Genomic DNA, 24356 nt, shown 5'->3' on the forward strand with positions numbered 1-24356 from the left:
CCTTTGCTCCTATGATCTATATCTTTTCGACACTGTGATGTATTGCTAGGTTATTTATAAAAAAAAAAACATTTTTTATAGAAATACGAATTATCCGGCATCAACTAATTAATTTACTTTAAGCTAATTTCAACAGAAATTTATATTTTTCTTATAAAACTTTCTGCAATCAAATTTACTTAGTTTTCTTTGTATTATACAAAAAAAAAAGAACTCAATCAAAATCCTCATTTCACCGGTATGCACCTCCTGCGTACTATGGCAACACTAATAATAAATAAATGTGGCCGATATGTCAGAATCACGTCAGAATTGTCAGAAGTCATTCACCAATTTAGAGGATTTTTTCGTGAAATAATAGTTTTTCGTCGATTTACTTGGGTTATGTGCTATGTATTGCATAGTAAAGCATTGTAGGAGTCATTGGAGGCCGAAATCGACACCCTAAAGAGAGAGAGAAAAGAGAGAAGAGATGCAAGATCGGCGTGACGTAATTCAAGGTCATTTTTTCTGGCTTCAAAGGAATGTTCGGCACGCAATATCCAGTTTATATATAAGATTCCTGGGGGCAGCTCTCAATACATGTAACTAAAAAGAAAAGAATGCTAAAAATGTTTATTGATTAAGTTAATATACTCAATCAATTAAATTTTAATGTCTAGATTTATTTGTTTTTAAAATTAATCAAATTTTATCATATGTACTTTTAATTTTAGTTTAATTCTTATTATAATTGTTAAATATATGGACCAACGTTGTCTGCAATAAATGATAAATAAATATATATATATATACTTTTGAAAATAATCGCTCTGAAAGTCAGAAATACTGTGTTTAATTTTTTTACATGTACTGCAAAAAAACAAAGATGACATTTGATTATCTGCTTATACCTATCGTGATACATACAATAATCATGTGTTTAATTTTTTTACATGTACTGCAAAAAAACAGATGACATTTGACTATCTGCTTATACCTATCGTGATACATACAATAATCATACACTAACCTTTCAGGGTCATGTTTTAAAAGGTTACAAATTCGCCGTTTTCCCCTTTTTCTTTTAACCATATGGTTAAAAAGAGAGACAATAAAAAGTACGTGTTTGCACATTTTTGCACATAAATATGTAACCTTAAATCAAGACATGACCTGAATTATGAAATAGTAGGTCAAATGATTTGACCTATTTCCTGTTGTTCAATTAGGTTGAAAATTAAATTTGCATAACCCATTATATGCCCATTGGGCCGTTTTCGACTACCTACGTAAGACGTGCGCTGTATTTCTGTGACTGTTTCTGTTTTATCTCCTTAATAAATAAATAAATACGAGCGATAAAATCTTGTATCAAAAATGACAATTGTGTCGTTTTCAATCAATAGGTACCACATTGTCGCTTGCCATAAGGACGCTCTGATAGGTTATTCGTATAAAGATACAATCTAATTTCGTCCTTATGGTAAGCGACAATGACATAGACATAGAATGTGGTACCTTTTGATTGAAAACCAAGTCACAATTTTGACCAAAAACCTATTTCCTTTCAACAGACGCTGGCTGACCAGCAACAACCGATGCGACAACTTAGCCAAGTACGTCGGGGGCGATTGTGCATACGAATGCAGTTCCTACTGCGGCCACAATGATTGCAGCGGGGCGTGCTCCGGTGCACTCTGTTCATGCACCGACAAGTATTGACCGAGCAACTTGCAGCGGGGCATGCTCCGGTGCACTTTGTTCATGCACCGACAAGTATTGACCGAGCAACCATCTTTAGCAACATGTATAATAAAGAAAGCTTTTTAATTTATTCTAACATCTTTTTATTTCACCCATTTGACGCCCAAACTTGAGTACTTATTTCACATACGAGTGGGGTCCCTTTGTTTGACATAATTATTGAAAGACATAATGTAATGATTGTCATATTATCAGTCATAATTCTGAAACGAATAACTTTTCAGGAATTTCCTAAGGTTATCCTATAGATTGGTTAGGTTAGGTTTGTTTTATGGCAATCCTGAAAAGTTACGCGTTTCTGGGAAAAATCAAATTATGACTAACGAAAATGTGGACAAACAATACATTATGACTTAAAACTATATGGGAAACAATAGAGACCCCATTAGAGTCCGTATACCTATTACCTATTATAGGACATTCTAACACAGATTGACTAAGTCACACAGTAAGCCCAAGGAGGCTTGTGTTATGGGTACTCAGACAACGATATATATAAATTATAGATACTTAAATACATAGAAAACACCCATGACTCAGGAACAAATATCTGTGCTCATCATACAAATAAATGACCTTACCGGGATTCGAACCCAGGACCATCGGCTTCACAGGCAGGGTCACTACCCACTAAGTCCAGTAACTCATCAGCATATTGTGCGAAGTGTTCGAAAGAGTCGAACGCCGCCAACGCCCCGGTGCGGTGGTGGTATTTCTTAATCGGCAGAGCTCGGTATCAGTACGATGATAGTAGATTATAATCCAGAATCTTCTGAAAATGGTCTTACCTCTCTCCTTACAGCCGCAGTGCTAGCAAAGTCGTGAACCAAGTCCAGTAACTCATCAGCATATTGCGCGAAATGTTCGAAAGAGTCGAACGCCGCCAACGCGCCGTTGCGGTGGTGGCATTTCCTAATATCCACCACACCAAGACAGTAGTCTTCATAAATATGGTCTTACCTCTCTCCTTACAGCCGCAGTGCTAGCAAAGTCGTGAACCAAGTCCAGTAACTTATCAGCATATTGCGCGAAATGTTCGAAAGGGTCGAACGCCGCCAACGCCCCGGTGCGGTGGTGGCATTTCTTCATCGGCAGAGCTCGGTATGAGTACGATGATAGTAGATTATAATCCAGAATCTTCTGAAAATGGTCTTACCTCTCTCCTTACAGCCGCAGTGCTAGCAAAGTCGTGAACCAAGTCCAGTAACTCATCAGCATATTGCGCGAAATGTTCGAAAGAGTCGAATGCCGCCAACGCGCCGGTGCGGTGGTGGCATTTCCTTAGTGATGCGCGACTTCCAATGATTTGCCTATTCGAATGATTAGCGTTTACTAATCTCTGTATTCGAATTGGAAATTAGTAATGCACTAATGCTAATAATCGAATGATGACTACTAATTAGTAGTAACTAATCTGCTCTACTAGTAGTATTGTAGTAGTGATTTTCAAATTACTAATACATTCGAATGATTTTCAAATTAGTCGAATGATTCGAATGATTATAATAATCGACTAATCGAATTAGTATCATTCAAATTCTCACTACATTTCCTAATATCCACCACACCAAGACAGTAGTCTTCATAAATATGGTCTTACCTCTCTCCTTACAGCCGCAGTGCTAGCAAAGTCGTGAACCAAGTCCAGTAACTCATCAGCATATTGCGCGAAATGTTCGAATGAGTCGAACGCCGCCAACGCCCCGGTGCGGTGGTGGCATTTCCTAATATCCACCACACCAAGACAGTAGTCTTCATAAATATGGTCTTACCTCTCTCCTTACAGCCGCAGTGCTAGCAAAGTCGTGAACCAAGTCCAGTAACTCATCAGCATATTGCGCGAAATGTTCGAATGAGTCGAACGCCGCCAACGCCCCGGTGCGGTGGTGGCATTTCTTCATGGCCGCGGTGCAGAGCTCGGCCGGTATGCCCTCGGCGTCTTCGGCGGATGCCAGCTCGATCTCTGACTGGCTCAGCGGGATTCTAAACAAAGGTAAGTAAACATTTAATAAGTCTGGCCAACCGTTTCCCAAACAAACTTATACAGTGGTGGCTAAAAAATAAATGCATTCCCGTTGCCAGGGAGGTTTTGGGATTATACTGTGCAACTTTTATTATGGGACTAACTAAGAAATCGCGAAATAGGGTCCATGATTGTACTCACTTTATTTTAAGAACATCTGTAATACCATGGTTGCAACGAATAAATGAAATGAATAAATGAAATGCACTTATTTTTTTAACCACCGTGTATAGATAATTTAAATATTTGCAAACCATTCAAAATTTAGGAACCAAGTGCTTATCGTACAAATATATATTTACCGGGCGATTGACCTGCAGTGTTTGCGCTTTTACAAGTATTACATCACTTTTTCTATACTCAAAGTATAGAAAAAAGTGATGTTTTTTTATGTGGAACCAGGCGTGACTCACTCCGCGATTTCGTCACGCCGCTACAAGTACATGCGGCCGACCCCAATTCTGGGGTCTAGCCATAGTAATTGCCGCGCACCGCTACGGAACGGCCGCCTGTTCGCACTTGCGCCACCTAGCGGTCATATCTGTCGTAATAAACGCGTTTTGTTAGAGAGTGAACCACAGATTTAATATATATGCTAGATGACGCAAATACCACGATTTGTATTGAAACAAAGCGTGCCGACTTTTTCATACAATAATTTTTTTATACTACGTCGGTGGCAAACAAGCATACGGCCCGCCTGATGTTAAGCAGTCTCCGTAGCCTATGTACGCCTGCAACTCCAGAGGAGTTACATGCGCGTTGCCGACCCTAACACTCCTCTCCCTCGTTGAGCTCTGGCAACCTTACTCACCGGCAGGAACACAACACTACGCATAATATAATTTTAAAATTACTTATCTGTGATAGGAAATATGTTCTTGCCTTTGGGTGCTCGCAATTTTTGGGCTGTTGCCCACAAATCACAAAGCATTTTTTTTTTGTGGCATTATCATGCATTTTTTAAGTTTTCACGGACGTCCGGCTGCAACAACTGACGCGCGTGGACTGTTAAGAGCGGCGGTCAACCTCGACGCTTGGTCAGGGTTCGGACACGCGAAGTAGATGCATTTGCGTCTTCAATGGTATATTTATTCTGTGGTGGAACTAAAAACACACCTGTTAGGGTGTCCGGTGGGCAGCACGAACTGAAAGTGTACCACGCTGAGCTCTCCCGACAGGTCCAGATGCTGGAGGCACTGGATCTCGTACGAGGTGTAGGCGCGACGGACGTAAACTTCGAGGGAGGCGTTGATTACCTGTTGAAGATTGTTTAAGTGTTATATTTGTAGAAATGTTTTTGAAATTGGGCATGTGAAATGAAAAATTCATACAAACAAATAGTATAGTAGTTTTTTTTTCTTCATCTATGTTGAAATTTGTAGGTCCTCGCTTTCAGTACGGGCGGCCTACAACTCTTGTTACTTTGTTTCTATTTTACATTTACTATAGAGTAACTTATACTAGAGCGGTACTGTCATAGTAAATTTTGTAACCCCAGTAAATTCACTGCCATCTGTCGACACACTTTAAAACTAAAAATAAATATTTATAAAAATACGATAAAATGTATTTAAATATGGATAAATGATTTTTTTTATTTGCATTAATTATTTTTATGATATTTACCCATGTTCTTTTACTGATATGCGTTAAAATTGTTAAATAACAAACGAAACCGTCAACGCCATCTATACGACAGTAGGCCAAAACTAGTAGCGCCCTCTGAACGAAAATCAAATTTTCGTGATTTTCGAGGCACGTTTTTTCCTTAGACTGTATCCATCTATTACGGAGTTATATCTATCTTTGCATTTACATAAATATTGATTACTACAATAATATAGGAGTAGTAGTGGTAGTAATAACTTTATTGTACACAACACAGGTTTACAACAATAAATTACAGTATTGGAAGTACAAAGGCGAACTTAGAACTTAATAGTAATATGTTATTTCATCAATTATTTTTAGGTTTCCGTACCCAAAGAGTAAAAACGGGACCCTATTACTAAGCGCTGTCCGTCTGTCTGTCTGTCACCAGGCTGTATCTCATGAACCGTGATAGCAAGACAGTTGAAATTTTCACAGATGATGTATTTCTATTAAACATATTAATAACGGGTCACTCACGTATTTTAAGTCGAAAACGCTCGAAATGTTTCACTCCGACTCGACATGTTTGACTTTTATGTTTCATGTTATTAATGTAAATAAATAATAAATAAATAAATATTATAGGACATTCTTACACAGATTGACCAAGTCCCACGGTAAGCCCAAGAAGGCTTGTGTTATGGGTACTCAGACAACGATATATATAATATATAAATACTTAAATACATAGAAAACACCCATGACTCGGGAACAAATATCTGTGCTCATCACACAAATAAATGCCCTTACCGGGATTCGAACCCAGTACCATCGGCTTCACAGGCAGGGTAACTACCCACTAGGCCAGACCGGTCGTCGATGTTATTAATATGTTTAATATGTCTGTGTCTCACGGAAGTTTTGTTATTAAAATGATGTATTTCTGTTGCCGCTATAACAACAAATATTAAAAAGTACGGAACCCTCGGTGCGCGAGTCCGACTCGCACTTGGCCGGTTTTTTTTTAATTAAGCCCAATCAAAAGAGATCTAAAGGAACTCTAATAGGACTAATAGGGATCATTATTCGACGCGACAGGTAAATAGGTATAGTGGTATAGAATTAACCTTATGCTCCACGTCAAACGCATAAGGTGTAACTCACATGTCGGCGTCTCGTTAGTCATGCACTTGCATGTACAGTTGGCTTCGAAAGTCGATGTATGCTATCAAGTAATCAACTAATCTCTCTTTCCACAGTGATACAATCGGCTGACGATTTTTTTTATTCACAATAGCATCTAAACTATCATCTAACAAAGTACCAAGCGGGAGGCGATGACAATTTTTTTTTATAGACTTTATTTGCTGCCATTCCTCAACCCACCAACGGAGCGGCAGCTGACGTTTACGAGGGTTCATCATACATAGCCGTTAACCACTATACGAGTTTTCGCCCGGGAGGCGATTGGTCATGGAAATCTGTTCCTGGCCCGCGGTCTAACAGATCGAAAAAGAAATGGCGGGACGATTATGACGCATTTTATTCGAATTGGCTGGAATGTAGAAACACCAGGGTTGAGTGGACTAGCGTGGGCAGGTTACACAGCAGTGGCAGTGGGACACAAAATTAGGCTAAAGAAAAAAAGTCGTATGTAAAACAGTTACTAGTAGTTCGCCCCGAACTGAGAACTCGCGGTTCGCCAAAAACTATAGAGTAGATTCATAGACATCTATCTACCTTTCGACGCGACTGAATAAAAAATACTACGATTTAATTAAAAACTACGGATTTATCCTTTCAGATCTCATACATTAATTTTCATTATGATTAGAGCAAAAATTAAGAAATATAAGATTGCGTCCATTTTTGGGTTTCGTACCCAAAGGGTAAAAACGGGACCCCTATTACTAAGACTCCGCTGTTCGTCTGTCTGTCTGTCACCAGGCTGTATCTCATGAACCGTGATAGCTAGGCAGTTGAAATTTTCAGATTTCTGTTGCCGCTATAACAACAAATACTAAAAAGTACGGAACCATCGGTGCGCGAGTCCGACTCGCACTTGGCCGGTTTGTTTTACAATCTTGACTTTTGATTCTTGGGAGTCTTTCGAAAGAATCAATTTCTAACATGATTATACCAAAAAATAAAGACATTCAAGATGGCGACTGTACGTGACGAAATAACTTTATTACAGAGAGTCGGTGACAGCCTGATTCCTAGCAAGTAGCAAATTAATTTAAAGATTCCTAACAACTCCAGCAAGTTACTTTATGGGACATTTCTTTAAAAGAGTCACATACAAAAAGACGCAATGAAATTGTTTCGAAGGAAAGAGTCCAGCACACTACCACTGGGTAAGGTTTTGTTAAAAGCAATTTACATATTTTAGTTTTTGTGCAAAATTGTTACAAATTCTTAAGATGGGTTTTAGACCTATGTTCGTGTTTTTTATATCGAGCGAAAGTCAAGAAATCAGGTTTCGAATCGACGAACTACGAAGTTACTAGAGAAAGGCCTCCAGATTATCAATCGTATTGTGATCTAAATAACAAAAGCGGCCAAGTGCGAGTCGGACTCGCGCACCGAGGGTTCCGTACTTTTTAGTATTTGTTGTTATAGCGACAACAGAAATACATCATCTGTGAAAATTTCAACCGTCTAGCTATCACGGTTCATGAGATACAGCCTGGTGACAGACAGACGAACAGCGGAATCCTAGTAATAGGGTCCCGTTTTTACCCTTTGGGTACAGAACCCTAAAAACCACTACGGTTTTTCAAAAACTCTGCTGGGTGAACCTTACTGAGGCAAAAATAATCAAGATCTTGATTCGATATTTATATATTTTTGTAGTACCAATAACGGAAGATTTGGAGTTCAAGCCATTCCGTGAAACATACAAGATCATCACTTTCACAATGATCGTCGGCATGCTGTACCCTATGCCAAACACTGATAAGTGCAGAGTAGCTGGCATTCGTAAGTCTTTTAACTCAAGACACTTTGTGAAATGTATAAGTTATTAACTTTCACCATGATCGTCGGCATGCTGTACCCTACGCCAAACACTGATAAGTGCAGAGTAGCTGGCATTCGTAAGTCTTTTAACTCAAGACATTTGTGAAATATATAAGTTATAAAATTTTACCATGATCGTCGGCATGCTGTACCCTACGCCAAACACTGATATGTGCAGAGTAGTTGGCATTTGTAATTCGTAAGTCTTTTAACTTAAGAAACTGTGAAATATATAAGTTATTAAATTTCACCATGATCGTCGGCATGCTGTACCCTACGCCAATCACTGATATGTGCAGAGTAGCTGGCATTCGTAAGTCTTTTAACTCAAAACACTCTGTGAAATGTATTAGTTATTAAATTTCACCATGATCGTCGGCATGCTGTACCCTACGCCAATCACTGATATGTGCAGAGTAGCTGGCATTCGTAAATCTTTTAACTCAAGACATTTGTGAAATGTATAAGTTATAAAATTTCACCATGATTGTCGGCATGCTGTACCCTACGCCAAACACTGATATGTGCAGAGTAGTTGGCATTTGTAATTCGTAAGTCTTTTAACTTAAGAAACTCTGTGAAATATATAAGTTATTAAATTTCACCATGATCGTCGGCATGCTGTACCCTACGCCAATCACTGATATGTGCAGAGTAGCTGGCATTCGTAAGTCTTTTAACTCAAGACATTTGTGAAATGTATAAGTTATTAAATTTCACCATGATCGTCGGCATGCTGTACCCTATGCCATACATCGTAACTTATTTTGCAGTAGCGCTACTACTAACTACACAACCGATGTGCATACCAGCCCTAATAGACATTTGGTACAGCTGGCTTAGAGGAGACATCATCAACATCATTCGGCATACTACCGTCATTGGGCCGTTCCTTGGAGCAATCTTTAAGGTACAGTCAAAGAATAAATAATATGTTTTACAGTACATATGATGCTACTTTTTCGCACTAGTGCGGGAATGAGCACTTTTCGTGCATATGTCGAAAGTTTAAAGGGCCATATGTACTGTAAAAAGTTGTACGATACACGTGCGAAAAGGTAATTCGCAACTCGTGTCGATTTAAAACACTCCCTGCGGTCGTGTTTTAATTTATCGCCACTCGTTTCGAATTTCCTCTTTTCCGCACTTGTATCGTAAATAACTATTTCAACACACTTGCTCAAAACGACGTTAATATTCTAGAAATGATTGAAGTTAAAGCTATCGGGCGATAGTTTTCACACTGTTCATTGTCGCCTTTTTTGTTAAAGGGCCATAATGTACTATAAAACGTTGTACGATCCGATATTACGCCACTCGTCTCGAATTTTTCTATTTTTCGCACTTGTATCGTAATGTACTATTGTTTTTTCTCACAGATGATGATGTTTTTCTACAGTAGAAAAGAAGCATGGAGCATTATTAAAAAAATGGACGCGGACCACGCTCGCTACAACACCCTCCCCGAACATCTTAAGGACATTGCGCGTCGGCACATACAAAACACGCAATACTACAGGTAAAAACAGCAACACTATTAAATAACCATCGGTGGACCTTATGTCTTCTGTAATAAGATTTACGAACTGTCAGTCAGAGTTGGGCGTTATTTAGATAACAAGCTTTTGCCCGCGACTTCGTCTGCGTGGACTTAGTAACCGCAGCTACAGTAAGAATAGCGCCTGGAAAAATTTTCATAGCAATCTAAATTTGAGCATATTATGCACACAAATTAGCAGGCACTTCGTTAGTTATCTCAATTCCACCCCGCTTTTTACTTTCTTAAGGGATGATTTTCGGAATAAAAACTATCCTATGTCCTTCTCAGGGACTCAACCTATCTCTATGCCAAATTTCATCTAAATCGATTCAGCGGTTTAAGCGTGAAGAGGGAACACACAGACAGACAGACAGACAGACTTTCGCATTTATAATATTAGTATGGATGGATGGATTAGTATGGATTTCTTATCTAGATAATTATTTCAAATAAAATCATTTCAAATAAATTTATTCGAAGATAAATTCATTCACAAATAGTGCATTGAAAACTTTTTTATTTAGATAAATTATCTAGATGAAGATAACTGACCTCGTTTGTTATTGAAGTAAGCTTATAATAATAAATTTATATAGAATGTCACGTCGGGTCAAACCGTCACACTGACATTGCTCATAAAATCAGAAAATTATTGTTGCAATCTCATAAACGCTGCAATGTCGTCTTCTGACATTCATCTTTTATTTAAAATCCCAACTAATTTATCTAGATAAAAATGAAACTGATCTAGATAAATTCAAAATAACAAATGACGGATTATTTAGTTATCTCAAATAAAAGATGATTTAGTTATCTTCCCGGTTATTTATTGGTAAATAAATACTTTTTGCCCAACTCTGCTGTCAGTTAACAGTGTGGGCGATGATGTGCTCTGCCACCGTTATAATTGGGTAGTTGACAATATTTATTATGGTATCAGTCATAGACATAGTATATACAAGTAGTATAGACGCGCCACTGAGCGACCGGGGGTAAGAGAAAGAATATTCATATAAAATTTGGGCAGCATAGGATTTTTTCTCTTTCAGTCATGAAAACCTATGATGCCACCCGGTCGGTGATAAGGACAAAGCATGGCACTATTTTCTCTTTCCTCTGATAGGAATCGCTTTCTCTATCAAAGAGTGTCAGGCCCTTGGTATCACAAGCCGGGGCTTCCGGGGGGCGCCATGGTGGAGTGAAGTGTACTCGATCCCATGGCACTCTCGCAAACGGCAAAGAGGGTGAAACGCCGGAGTGGGTTTAGTGGGTAGGGTCAGATACCCCCTCTCCCTCAGATATCCCCTCTCGCCAGATGAGAGGGGACAGGAGCGGCGAGTCCCACACACCTCCCCATCAATGGCCTTCCCGCGGCCGGGGGGACGGTGCGTAAATGCATTTCCCACTCCGAAAACAAAAAAAAAACAAAAAAAAGGCCCTTGGTATCAGTCGATCAGGTTTGTTTTGAGGATCAAATTTCCTGCTTATACAATGAGGGCTATCGTTTTTTTGCTCACCAGTTGGCGCCACTGTTAATGGTGGTCTAAGGAACAGCTGTCAGTCATTGTTATTAAACAAGTGACAAGTGACATTTGATATTTCGACCTTTGCGAAGACCACCATCTACACTAGCGCCCCTAGCGGCGAATTCATACGCGTTAGCCCTCATTAAATTGTTTGCATGCTGTTTGTGGACAGCTGAATAAAGAGGACAATTGTCAAGCAAATAAATGATTTATGATTGTAATTTTTTGCATCAATAAAATAAAAATAAATAAATAATGCATGATTATTATGATTGTCTTAAAGCAATACAAAAGTCACAAAAGATGGTCAAAGTCTGGCATCCGCACTTTAGCTTTACTGAGCAATTAACGCTCTAACAAAATGGCAACACATCGTGACGTCACTGTGTCACTTTGCTTAGAAGCAGGTTCGATTGTATGGAAAACAAGGAAATTGCGATTTTGTCGGCGAAATGTTGCGTTTATGTATATTATTGCCATACAATATTTTTTTTAATAAAATGTAAGGAATCGAATGGTACCGTTATTTTTTTCCTATTTAAAAGTTAAAAAAAAGTTTTTTTTTTCGAAACGGAGGTCTTGTATTTTTTTATTATTCCCATATATTTTTTAAGTATCCAATTTATTGTGATAAATTGCTCGTTTTCTATCTATTTAACTGGATTTAGTTATAAAACTCAACATTAGTCAACTACTCCGACGCCTTTGTACAAATGTTGCGTTTTTCTCTTGTTTTATGTTTATTTTTGTACAATAAAGAGTTTTACTACTACTACTACTACTACTAATACTCTTTTTTTTTGACCTAGAGAGGCGTCGGGGGTTATGTGGGAATCCCATCTCCCATTCCTTTCTCTTAGCGAAAAAAGGTGGAGAAGTCCTACCCACTAAACCCACATCGGCTATACCCGCATTGCCGTATGGGAGACGTCATTGCGATCATTCTGCAAATGTGTCAACTACCCTCATCATTCATCATCATTCCCTTGCCCTTATCCCATTCATTTGGGGTCGGCGCAGCATGTTTTTTTCTTCCATACCTCTCTCTCGCCCGTCATCTCATCACTCACTCGCATTCGTTTCATATCTTCTCTCACACAGTCCATCCACCTTTTCCTCGGTTTTCCTCTCCCGATACTTCCCTCCACATTCATTCGTAATACCTTTCTCGTCACATGACTTTCATCCCTCCGCATTACATGTCCGTACCACGGTAGGCGATTCGCTCTTACTTTTTCTACTATAGGTGCAACTTTCAGGCTTCCTCTTATATACTCATTCCTTATCCTATCCATTTTTGTTACACCACACATCCACTCTAAGAACAAATTAAATTATTTTCTATGAAAATATTTTAATTTGTGGTTTTTTCAAGTAGACACACTACTATTTAAACTATAAACTGAAATAAATGTCACATACGAAGGAAAAAATGACCAAAGCCTCCAGTGTCCAGAGCTGGAAACGAACCAGCGTACCCCGTTTACCGGGCACCTGCCTGAACCGCTCGGCTATCCGGCCACGGTGGCATGGGTCGAAATTTCCAAGTATATGACAATTCCCGAAGGCTTGTGACGCCCCCTGGCCATCTCTAAGGTAGAACAGTATGGTTCGACCTCTGTTCCTTCTCGTTCCAGCTCTGGACACTGGAGGCTTTGGTCATTTTTTCCTTCGTATGTGACATTTATTTCAGTTTATACCACACATCCATCTTAACATTCTCATACCCTATTGTTAGCTTTTAAATGTTTTTTTTTTCAGCGAAAAATGCTGGACAATAACAGTATCGATATGCGTTCTAACCTTCCCGCTGACCGCCGTCATCCTAACCCTCTACAATTACGCTTTCAAAGAAGAACCAGTCAAATACATGATTCACGACGTCAACAAACCATTCTCACCCGAAGAAGACAGATTCACATCGCCGTACTTCGAAATAATGTTCTTCTATATGTGTTATTGTTCTGTGTTATTTATAATAAGCTTCACGGGGTTTGACGCGTTTTTTGGGGTAACAATTAACCATGCTTGTATGAAGATGGAGTTGTCGTGTAAGACTATGGAAGATGCTATGTCGGAGACGGAGAGAGATAGTCGGCATAGGAGGATTCTGGATGTTATCTCGCAGCAGAACGACTTATTTAGGTGAGACATTGAGATATTACTTATTATTACTATAGAGAAGCAATACCAAATAATGAAATTGTCGCTTTTGTCACTTCCCTTCGATGTCATTATATGCGGATTCTACTGTAGTTCATTTTACGACGCAAAATGAGTGAGTGACTCAGGTCACTATAGATAAGTTTTGCAATAGACAAATATAAAACAAAGAGGTGGTCTATCTATCACATAACCCGTCACCCGTTACCACGAACGCTGTAAAGGGTTCGAAACGTCGGGATGTATTATAAATTCAATATACGCGATGTAATCCGTTTTCATAGTTTTATTTCATGAGTAACTATCGCGGTAACCGAAGACAATATTATTTTATGAAATATTTTTTTTATTTGTTTTTTTGTAAAATGTCTGTCTGTCTGTCTGTCCTGTTAGACAGTCGAAATTTTCACAGATGGGGCTCCCATACAACAAACGTGATTTTTTTGCCGCTTTTTACGTAATGGTACGGAACCCTTCGTGCGCGAGTCCGACTCGCACTTGGCCGGTTTTTGTTAAGTAGTCACACTACTATATATAAATTATAAACTGAAATGGATATCAATGATATCATACACTAAAGAAAAACCGCGCCGTAAACTAAAGACGCGGGTTCGATTCCCGCCTCGGCCACAGGTGGACTTGGTCACTTTTTCTTTAGTGTATGATATCTGTTTCAGTTTATAAGGGGTCATCCATTAATTACATCACACGTTTAGGGGGGGAGGGGTTCAACAAAATGTGACATGTGGGGAGGGGGAGTCACAAACTTTGTGACTGCACTAACTTATTTAAATTATTTTATTCGCTGTACAGTTAAATAACGAGTTTTTGGAACGATAATCGTTTTTAATCGTTTAAATTATACTGTAATATTTGTTAAAATAAAAAATAGTTAATAATGTGACATACATAATGATGATAATTTAGTATAATTTCATAATGACATAATAATATAATATAAGTATGTACCTATTTAATGATATAATTCGTAATGAAACATTTGATAGAATTGTATAATAACAGAAAGATGAATATGTAGAATTATATTAGAGTTAGTGTATAATCACATGAAATTATTACTAACAACACTATTAGCACGTAAGGTATATCTGTAAGTGCTGATATGTATAATAATAAACAAATAATTTTCTTTCCTTATCTGTTTTGGGTTATAAAATTACTAATATTTATTTTGTCAAAAATATTTTGATAAAATATTAATAATAGTATTTAATTAGATTTGCCGATTTCACTGAATAAATGTGACGTCACCACCAGGGGGGAGGGGTTTGCCAAATGTGACCAAGTGTGACAAGGAGGTGGGGAGAGGTAGAAAAACCTCGAAATTCGTGTGACGTAATTAATAGATGAACCATAACTAGCAGTGGCGTAACTAGGCGGGGCTGGGGGGGCACGTGCCCCGGGCGCCGTCCAAGGGGGGGGGCGCCAAAACGGGCGAAAAATATAAAATTATTTTCAAAAACATTGATTGTTCCCGCTGCGTCGAACGGGGGTCTACAGGCTACGTTTGGGGGGGCGCAAGTTTGGTGCCTGCCCCGGGCGCCATTTCCTCTAGCTACGCCCCTGATAACTAGATAACCCTTTAATTACAGAATGGTAGAGCTCATACAACAAACATTTGCCATATGGCTCGGAGTAATCGTCGTTGCGACGATGCTTCAGATTTGCAATTGCATGTACCAGATTATTGAGGTGAGTTAACCTAATACCACAGGGCGGACACGCTATACATCAAAAATCACTCGCGTTTCTATGTGTGAACGGCACGTCCGTACACGCGTCATACATCATAGTGTGAGTAAGTTGCTTAAAAATAGTACTGAGAGCACGCCAGAAATCCGCTAGATTCACGCTAGATTTTTGTCGCGGGGCGAGGTAATTCGAGTCGGGGCGATAATAATATCACAGGGCCGACACGCTATACATCAAAAATCACTTGCGTTTCTATGTGTGAACGGCACGTCCGTACACGCGTCATGCATCATAGTGTGAGTAACTTGCTTAAAAATAGTACTGAGAGCACGCCAGAAATCCGCTAGATTCACGCTAGATTTTTGTCGCGGGGCGAGGTAATTCGAGTCGGGGCGGTAATAATATCACAGGGCCGACACGCTATACATCAAAAATCACTTGCGTTTCTATGTGTGATCGGCACGTCCGTACACGCGTCATGCGTCATAGTGTGAGTAAGTTGCTTAAAATAGTACTGAGAGCACGCCAGAAGTCCGCTAGATTCACGCTAGATTTTTGTCGCGGGGCGAGGTAATTCGAGTCGGGGCGATAATAATACCACAGGGCCGACACGCTATACATCAAAAATCACTTGCGTTTCTATGTGTGAACGGCACGTCTGTACACGCGGCAATCGTCATAATGTAAGTTGCTTAAAAATAGTACTGAGCGGCCGGCAAACGGCCGTCAATCTGCTGTCGCGGGGCGAGGTCATTCGAGTCGGGTCGGGGCGGTGCGCGGCCGTTCTGTATGATAATACTATTACTTATTCTGTGACATTAGGGTGCGGTCCTCCAGCAATTCGGGGGTTGTGCGGCGGGTTGAAGACCCTCCTACGTTAAAAAAACCAATGTTACGAATACGATCGCTCGCTCTTTAGCGATAAGACCACCTGTTGTCTACCATAGTTTAAGTGCTTAATTTGTATGTCATGTCCTTTTTATATTGGTGAGCAATAAAGAAGATTTTTATTGTATTGTATTGTACGATACGAAGAAGAAAAAGTGAAACTCTTAGTACCAACTACAAAATAAATAAATAAATAAAATAATAAATAAATAAATAAATATTAAAGGGACATTCTTACACAAATTGTAAGTTCCACGGTAAGCTCAGGGAGGCTTGTGTTGTGGGTACTCAGACAACGATATATGTAATATACAAATACTTAAATACATAGAAAATATCCATGACTCAGGAACAAATATCTGTGCTCATCACACAAATAAATGCCCTTACCGGGATTCGAACCCAGGACTATCGGCTTCACAGACAAAAAACACACACACAGAGAAAATGCGTGCCCTGCAAGCAGAAAACTGGGAGGAGATCGCACAAAACAGGGCGTGTTGGCGCCAACTCGTATCGGAGGCCAAGACTCACTTGAGGTCTCTGAGCCAGCGGAGTTAGTTAGTTATCTTCTCAAATGATTTTTTCGCCAAAGACCCCTAATCTGTTAAACATAAGCCTATTTTATGAATGCTTGTAGTTTTAGTTATACTTTTACAATGCATGTGGTCGAAAAGTGCGTTTCCTACGGAGCCATAACATGCGGAAAGTACTACTTTTCCACACTAGTGCTTTTTGATTTAAAATTTTTTTTACAGTACATATGGTGCTACTTTCTCGCACTAGTGCGGAAAAGAGCACTTTTCGTGCATATGTCGAAAATTTAAAGGGCCATATGTACTGTAACACGTTGTACGATACACGTGCGAATAGGTTATTTGCAACTCGTGTCTATTTAAAACACTCCTTTTAATAATTAAACTTATTTGCCATGATATGTTTTTTTATTTACTCGCACAATGCATAGTAAAACATTGTATGATACACGTGCGTAAAGATTTTGCTCGCTCGTGAATAAAATTCCACTCGTCGGAAATCATACACTTTCCGCACTAGTTGCATAATAGTTATTTATGAATGCTTGTAGTTTTAGTTATACTTTTGTAATGTAATTTTATTAAATTACATTTGCAATCGGGTATATCGCGAATTTATTTTGTTACCTTTATTTACCGACGCGTCGATTGTAAATGTGATTTAATATGTGTTCAAAAAGCGAAATTTTTAAATGTTATATGTCATTTTAGTTTTAAGTTTATCACGAACAAAACATTTGATTAAAATTCTGATTGTTCCTTTTGTGCGTGCGCGTGCCCATTGTTGGTGAGCGCGTGACCATTTTTTTATCAGCGAGTGGCATGCGCTCACCACCAATGCCCACGCGCTCACCAACAATGGGCACGCGCACGAAAAAAAGGAACAAAGGCTTTTGTTTAACAGATTAGGCTCTTTGGCGAAAAAAATATTTCAGAAGATGCAGACTATACCAGTAACTATCAGTAATCATACACGGTGTTTCATGACCCACTGAAAACCTAAAAACCGTTTGTTCAGAATCAATAGGAGAATCGATCGTGCTATGTTTTAATGGGGGTAGTTTTTTTTTTTACATGCCCATTCTACAAGTTTGTAATGCAAAAATATCAATAACTAGCATTTGACACGTTATTTGTCAATGAGCAACACCCTTAACTGGCCATTGGTAAACCTTATCTCGTTGCAGTAAGGTATGCAAATGGTCTGTTAACAGTGTTTACGATGGTAACTAGCAATTGTTTGATGTCACTAAAACGACGAAGCATCTTGTGTAGAATTACCAGTCGAATAGAATTGTTAAGCCAACTAAACAACTAATATTTTAATAAGATGGCATATAGTCGAGAAATTCGGACGGGCACCGCCGTGGCGGGGTGGCCTAGGGGTTCATGGCGTTAGCCGCGATAGCTAAAGACGCCGGTTCGAATCCGGCCTTCACCACTGGAGGGCTTCGTCACTTTTTCTTTAATATATGACATCTATTACAGTTTTTAATTTATACATAGTAGTGTGACTACTTAAAAACTACAAATCAAAATATTTAATACAATAATTTGATTTGTTCCCAAACTTGTTCAACTAATATTTTTTTAAATATTTATTGGATAAAAAAATAAATACTCAAGATGAGTTCAAAATTTAAAAAAAACTGTTGGGGTGTCTCAGGTTTTCAGTGGCTCAAGTAACACCGTGTATATGTATTTGTTACAGGGCTACGGAATTGATGCTAGATACCTAATATTCATTTTAGGCACCATTGCTCACATATACGCACCATGCCATTATGCCGCTAAATTGCAAGACAGCGTAAGTGTATTTTAAAAATATTTTTCAACACACTTGCTCAAAACGACGTTTTTATACCACCGATTTTTGGCTCATAATCCTAGATATTAAACACGCGTGCTCTTTCAGTGTATTATTCCACTCGTGCTTTTTCATTATATTATCCGACTGAGTTAAGAAGGTAACTGATTGCTAATAATATGCATGGAAGGGGAGCCTTCTTTAATTGGTCGGACTAGCGGGCACCGGCGCGCCGCCCGCGGCCTGGGCGAGGGCCGGCCGGCAGTACGAGTATGACAGATGCAACACACAATACTAACTGTTTTAACTATTGAAATTTGATTAATATGAGTATCTATTTTTTTCTCGCAAGTGTGTTGAAAAACGTCGTATGAAACGCGTGTGCATTGGTCATTACACACATCGGTTTTCTTATTGCGCGCTCGCATACAGCTCGCGCGCACAATATCGCCTCGTGTGTAATGACTAACTTAGCACACTTGTAACATAATGTACTATTCTATACCTCGTTTATTTAGCATTACTCATACTCATTTATTCATAATATTCTTAAAACATTACATGGCAACATCAGAAAATAAATGTGGTATTTACGATATTAGACTATTATTAGTCCACGAACTGTCAAATCGTACGGGTTACCATGACAACACACTAGTAATATTAGTCTAATATCATTCGAGAAATGGGCCCCAGTGATGGACAAGAACCACTTATGGACATTTTTTTCCCGTATATTTTTAAAGTAATAACACTGTGTTCAGAGGGCCTACCGCGAACCACGTTCGACGTGTTTCCTCTCTGTCGCACTTGTAAATTCGCACGTAAGTGTGGCAGGGAGGCAACGCGTCAAACGTGATTCGCGGTAGGCCCTCAGGTAACTGATGGCCAAAATAACTAGTAAAGATCATAAATTGGCGGGCGATAAGGCATTACAACTTTGCTGTCCATTACTGGGTACTACTGTGCTTAACATGTCCATGACTGGTGCCATCTAGTTACAATTTTTTTGTAGTTAATATATTTTTGTGTTTTGTATCGAAACACCCAATCTCGATTCAGATTTTTCGTGCGAGATCTCGAATCGCCAATCTTGGTTCGAGATTGCATACCCTATAAACGACCCATATAAATTTGTACTTTCTGTAGGCACTAGAGGTCGCCACTCATTTATACTGCTGCGGCTGGGAGCGAGTGAACGACGAGCGTGCGCGCAAATTGATCATCTTCATGATAGCACGCGCACAGGTAACTGATCGAGAACGAAGGTCGAACTTAATCCCCCCTCCCCCACACTCCTGCCGTGCGGGACACCCCCTTCAAGTAGCGGCATACGACAAGTATAAAGTACTTTCTGTAGGCACTAGAGGTCGCCACTTATACTGCTGCGGCTGGGAGCGAGTGAACGACGAGCAAGCGCGCAAAATGTTCGTCTGCATGATAGTACGCGCACAGGTAATATTTGACACTCGTTTCTATCCAATTTACGAGGATCCTCTTCACGAAGCAACGACACGCCTTCACTGGTCGAGGGCGCGCCGTGTACTGCGGGCCAGGCCAAATAGACCGCGGGCCAGGAACAGATTTCCATGACCAATCACCTCCCGGACGAAAACTCGCATAGTGGTTAACGGCTATGAATTATGAACCCTCGTGAACGTCAGCTGCCGCTCCGTTGGTGGGTTGAGGAATGGCCGCAAATAAAGTCTATAAAAAAAATGTAGTCATCGCCTCCCGCTTGATACTTTATCAGATGTTCAGCCGATTGTATCGCTGTGGAAAGACCGTCAGCTGGTCACATGAACATGTAAAAAAGAAAATTATTTTCAGTCATCGGCGTCATCGCCTCCCGTTTGATACTTTGTCAGATGCTTTGATGTTAGTTTAGATGCTATTGTTAATAAAACAAATCGTCAGCCGGTTGTATCGCGGTGGAAAGACCATGTTTACGTTTCGGTGGCTGCCATTCCTCAACCCACCAACGGAACGGCAGCTGACGTTTACGAGGGTTCATCATACAAAGCCGTTAACCGCTATACGAGTTTTCGCCCGTGACTGACGAAATTTGCGCCTGGCTCGCGGTCCAAAAGCCCGACTCGCACGGCCGCTCACGACAGGCGGCGTCACCGTACAGATGACGGCTCTACCCTCCGTATTGCGTTTGTCAAATGCAGGGACCGGACAACCTTTTCCGCGATAAAACCCTTTCAATGGGTGACACTTAAACACGGCTAACACATTGAAAGACTTTCCCTTTTGAACTGCAAGCCTATTCATACCCTTACCTTTGACTAACCCTTACCGAAAAGCTAACCAAAAATAAGGCTAGCTCTTAATAAGGGTTACCCTTATCTTTAAGCGTTTTTTATAAAGGTTTCCCTTTGCGTGAAAGAGACAGGATTAGTATATATCTACGGTAGTGTATGAAAAGGAAAGAAATTCCTTGCCTAGTCAAAGAACGCCGCCGTCGCCGCCGACGATCGCTCGGATTCGAAGTAATGTGTGCTTTATGAACAAGGTAGACGACTTAAATTAGCACGCTTATATGCTAAAAGGGAAGCCCTTTATAAGGCTAACCCTTATAAGCAATATGCAAGGTGTTGGTGAGCGGATGATAAGGGTTTTGTAAGGGTATTTGGGCTACCGATTACTCAAATGTGGTAGCTTTATATAAGGGTTTTTAAAACCAAAACAAAGGGTTTCGTCTGGCAAAGGGTATGGTGAGTTAAGCCTTATGCAATACCATTATAAAACCCCGATAAGGGATAGCGGGCCGGTCCCTGGTCAAATGTCGGATCGCACACAACACTCACCGAGTCACTTGCTAAAGGTCGGTCCACACGGACTTAATAATACGTGAGTGACCCGTTTAAAAATAATTAATAAGTGAGTGACCCCGTTTTAAAATAATTTAATAATTTAACTTCTTTTGTTGTTTACAAACTTTATTTGTTATCCAGATACCGCTGAAGATCACAGCTTTCAACATGTTCGATTTCGACATGGAGCTGTTTGTCTCCGTAAGTAGCCCCCCCCCCCCCCTCCCACACAAACATGTACGATAATTTTTTGTCAAAAGTTTCATTTTTGATACAAGCTTTTATCGCCGACTGTACTTTTCTTTCCATAGGCAACTAATACTCATCGAGAGAATTCTAGCAACTTCAAACACAATTAGTCTGCGTCGTTTTATTACAGAGTTGGCCACCTCCTGTCTAGATAAGATTGGCTCTCCATGTCATTATAATATTGCATTGCCATCCGATTTACATAATATATATATTTTGTATGCGAAATTTCAGCACAATCGAAAATCGGGAAGTGGGTCAAAATTAGCTTCCAAAATTTGACCAACACTAACAAAATAACTAACAGGGCAAAGAGCAATGATATATAATGTAGATACGATTTTTTTAAATGGGTAAGTTCCGTTTTTTTTATCTATGGTAACCTATACTAAGAGATAAATAGATAAGGGCACAAATTTGAGGTCACTAAGACAAAAATGTGAGTTTATATACAAGCCGATTTCTTATACACAAACTTTGGGTTTGAGCCAATCACAGCTCGCTCTCGAGTTGTGAATGTGTGCGTGTCACACGTAAACACGAGGCGGCGTTAAGAATATCGATTTGCTAGTTGGAGAACATTCTCAAAATTTCTAAAATTTCTGGAAACTCATGAGAAAATTCTCATGCAAGTTTCCACTTAAATAGTTCCCGTTCAGATAAGTACGAGCACAAAGAGTCGAGATTGCGTTGCCCGCCGTGCCAGTCACGTGCCAACGCTTCATCGTATGATTATTGTAATAAAACGAATGTCAACCATATTTTTTATTAGTCAATCAAATATTTCAAAACAACACTTATAATACCTGACTCAAAAAACTCCTTAATTTACAATGCTCCTTAAATTACCTGCTAATGTTCAAAGAAATAAATGGTGACAAAATTCATAAAGATAGATTTAAAATTAGTATTTCCATCTTTCTTCGTCTCTCGGCAATGATAAAAACGACAAATTTTCCTTTGTTTTTTTGACTACTGCACAATAATCACGTGGTTTCGGCATTTCGAAGCGTAAGCGCGGGAAACGTGTGGTGCAGTGCGGTGCGAGCGCTCAGGCGGGCGTTCGGCGGCCCTCTGTCGGTTGTATCGTCGACGATACGCCGAGCGGTAGGCATATAGCGCGTGGCCTTGAGCGAGTGACGGAGGCCTATTATTACTCAATGTTCTTAACTGTTGACGACTGTTTCATTTAATATTTACGTCACTCATTTGCGTCTATTTCAAGTGGCCTAAGAGGGTTTGGCAATAAACATGCACAAAAAAAACCGGCCAAGTGCGAGTCGGACTCGCACACAAAGGCTTGCTTAATGGTAAGCAAAAAAACGGCAAAAAAAACATGTTTGTTGTATGGGAGCCCCACTTAAATATTTATATTATTTTGTTTTTACTATTTTTGTTGTTTAAATAGAAATAATAATAAATATAAGCAACAGAAATACATCATCTGTGAAAATTTCAACTAGCTATCACGGTTCATGAGATACAGCCTGGTGACAGACGGACAGCGGAGTCTTAGTTATAAAGTCCCGTTTCCCTTTGGGTACGGAACCCTAAAAACGAGAATATTTCATGGGGACCTTGCAATTTATGAAAATTAACTTTGGCACATTGCTAGTTATGAAATGACAGTTTTGTCTTAGCAACCTCTGCATTCCGACATTTCCAACCTTCTGGATAAAGGTGTTTTATAATTTTTTGCTGTAATTTGATTTTATATTTTGTTCCAGATAGTACAAACGGCTTATTCGATGTTCACACTGCTTAGATCTTAAGACAGCTTAAAAAAAATGTGTTGTATTAGTTAAGTATTATTAGGCTTTAACTTCACTAGCAAAATAAAACTATGAAAACGGATTATATCGCGTATATTGAATTTATAATACATTGGGATGTATTATAAATTCAATATACGCGATATAATCCGTTTTCATAGTTTTATTTCATGAGTAACTATCGCGGTAACCGAAGACAATTTCACTAGCAAATTTTAATTCATTTTTCTTGTTGAGCCGGCAGGTTAAATGTAATGAATACTAGCGACCTGCCCCGGCCTCGCACGGGTAGTTCAACTAATGTAAACAAAACCTTTACAAATTATACTTATGCACCTTCCTCTTGAATCACTCTATATATTTAAAAAAAACGGCATCAAAATCCGTTGCGTAGTTTTAGCATACATAGGGACAGACAAACAGACCGCGGAAAGCGACTTTGTTTTATACAATGTAGTGAAAAACAGTTGTTTGAAGTAAATTATAAGGTACGATACATTTTTACGTTGACGTACCTTTTCATTAGTTAAAAACTGTGACTGTAATAGGTCGGTGCAATTTATCGAGAAATTATGAAAAATAAAGAACAAAAAAAGTATTGAAAGGTCTTAACTACAGTCAAACTGAAATGCTGCTGAAGGTCGTCACCTAATCACTTACGTATGCTAACAATCTCTGTAGCCTTAATACATGCGCAACCCAACACACACACACACACATACACACACACACACACACATACACACACACACACACACAGAGACAAAGTTTTTCTTTAATTTTCTTTCTTTAAATTACTTAATTTCTTTAATTATTACTTCTATTAATGTCACCTAGTTTTTTACTTAACCTTTGGTTGTTTAATGCGAACCCGGCTACCACGTGACAGGCATTGCCTAGTGTGGGGCCACTGGATATTGTCGAATATTATTAAGGTTTTTTCTTTTAAATAAATAT

General features: G+C 39.3%; 2 protein-coding genes across 2 annotated transcripts in view; one reads left to right on the forward strand and one right to left on the reverse strand.

The window, feature by feature from the left end:
* Positions 1-24356, reverse strand: part of LOC134753616 (acetyl-CoA carboxylase) — a 170786-nt gene that overhangs the window by 53191 nt on the left and 93239 nt on the right. The window contains exons 27-28 of the mRNA XM_063689553.1: positions 4889-5028; positions 3519-3729 (exon numbers count right to left, since the gene is read on the reverse strand). Coding sequence (XP_063545623.1) covers positions 3519-3729; positions 4889-5028 — 351 coding nt within the window. The remainder of the gene's footprint in view (positions 1-3518; positions 3730-4888; positions 5029-24356) is intronic.
* LOC134753627 (odorant receptor 13a-like) lies at positions 7626-23421 on the forward strand. The gene is made up of 10 exons (XM_063689564.1): positions 7626-7722; positions 8222-8347; positions 9160-9296; positions 9766-9905; positions 13214-13597; positions 15229-15328; positions 18464-18559; positions 19709-19807; positions 21520-21579; positions 23355-23421. Exons 1-10 carry the CDS (start codon positions 7680-7682, stop codon positions 23397-23399), a joined length of 1230 nt encoding a protein of 409 aa, XP_063545634.1. The 5' UTR covers positions 7626-7679; the 3' UTR covers positions 23400-23421.

This window comes from Cydia strobilella, chromosome 27 (assembly GCF_947568885.1).
Source record: "Cydia strobilella chromosome 27, ilCydStro3.1, whole genome shotgun sequence".
In the NCBI taxonomy this organism is placed as follows: domain Eukaryota; kingdom Metazoa; phylum Arthropoda; class Insecta; order Lepidoptera; family Tortricidae; genus Cydia; species Cydia strobilella.

Excerpts from the sequence above, each read along its gene's own strand:
- LOC134753627 (XM_063689564.1), top strand. The coding sequence starts at position 7,680 with ATGAAATTGTTTCGAAGGAAAGAGTCCAGCACACTACCACTGG. Across the intron at positions 19,808-21,519 it reads TCATGATAGCACGCGCACAG|ATACCGCTGAAGATCACAGC; the intron begins GTAACTGATCGA and ends TTTGTTATCCAG. Across the intron at positions 21,580-23,354 it reads ACATGGAGCTGTTTGTCTCC|ATAGTACAAACGGCTTATTC; the intron begins GTAAGTAGCCCC and ends ATTTTGTTCCAG.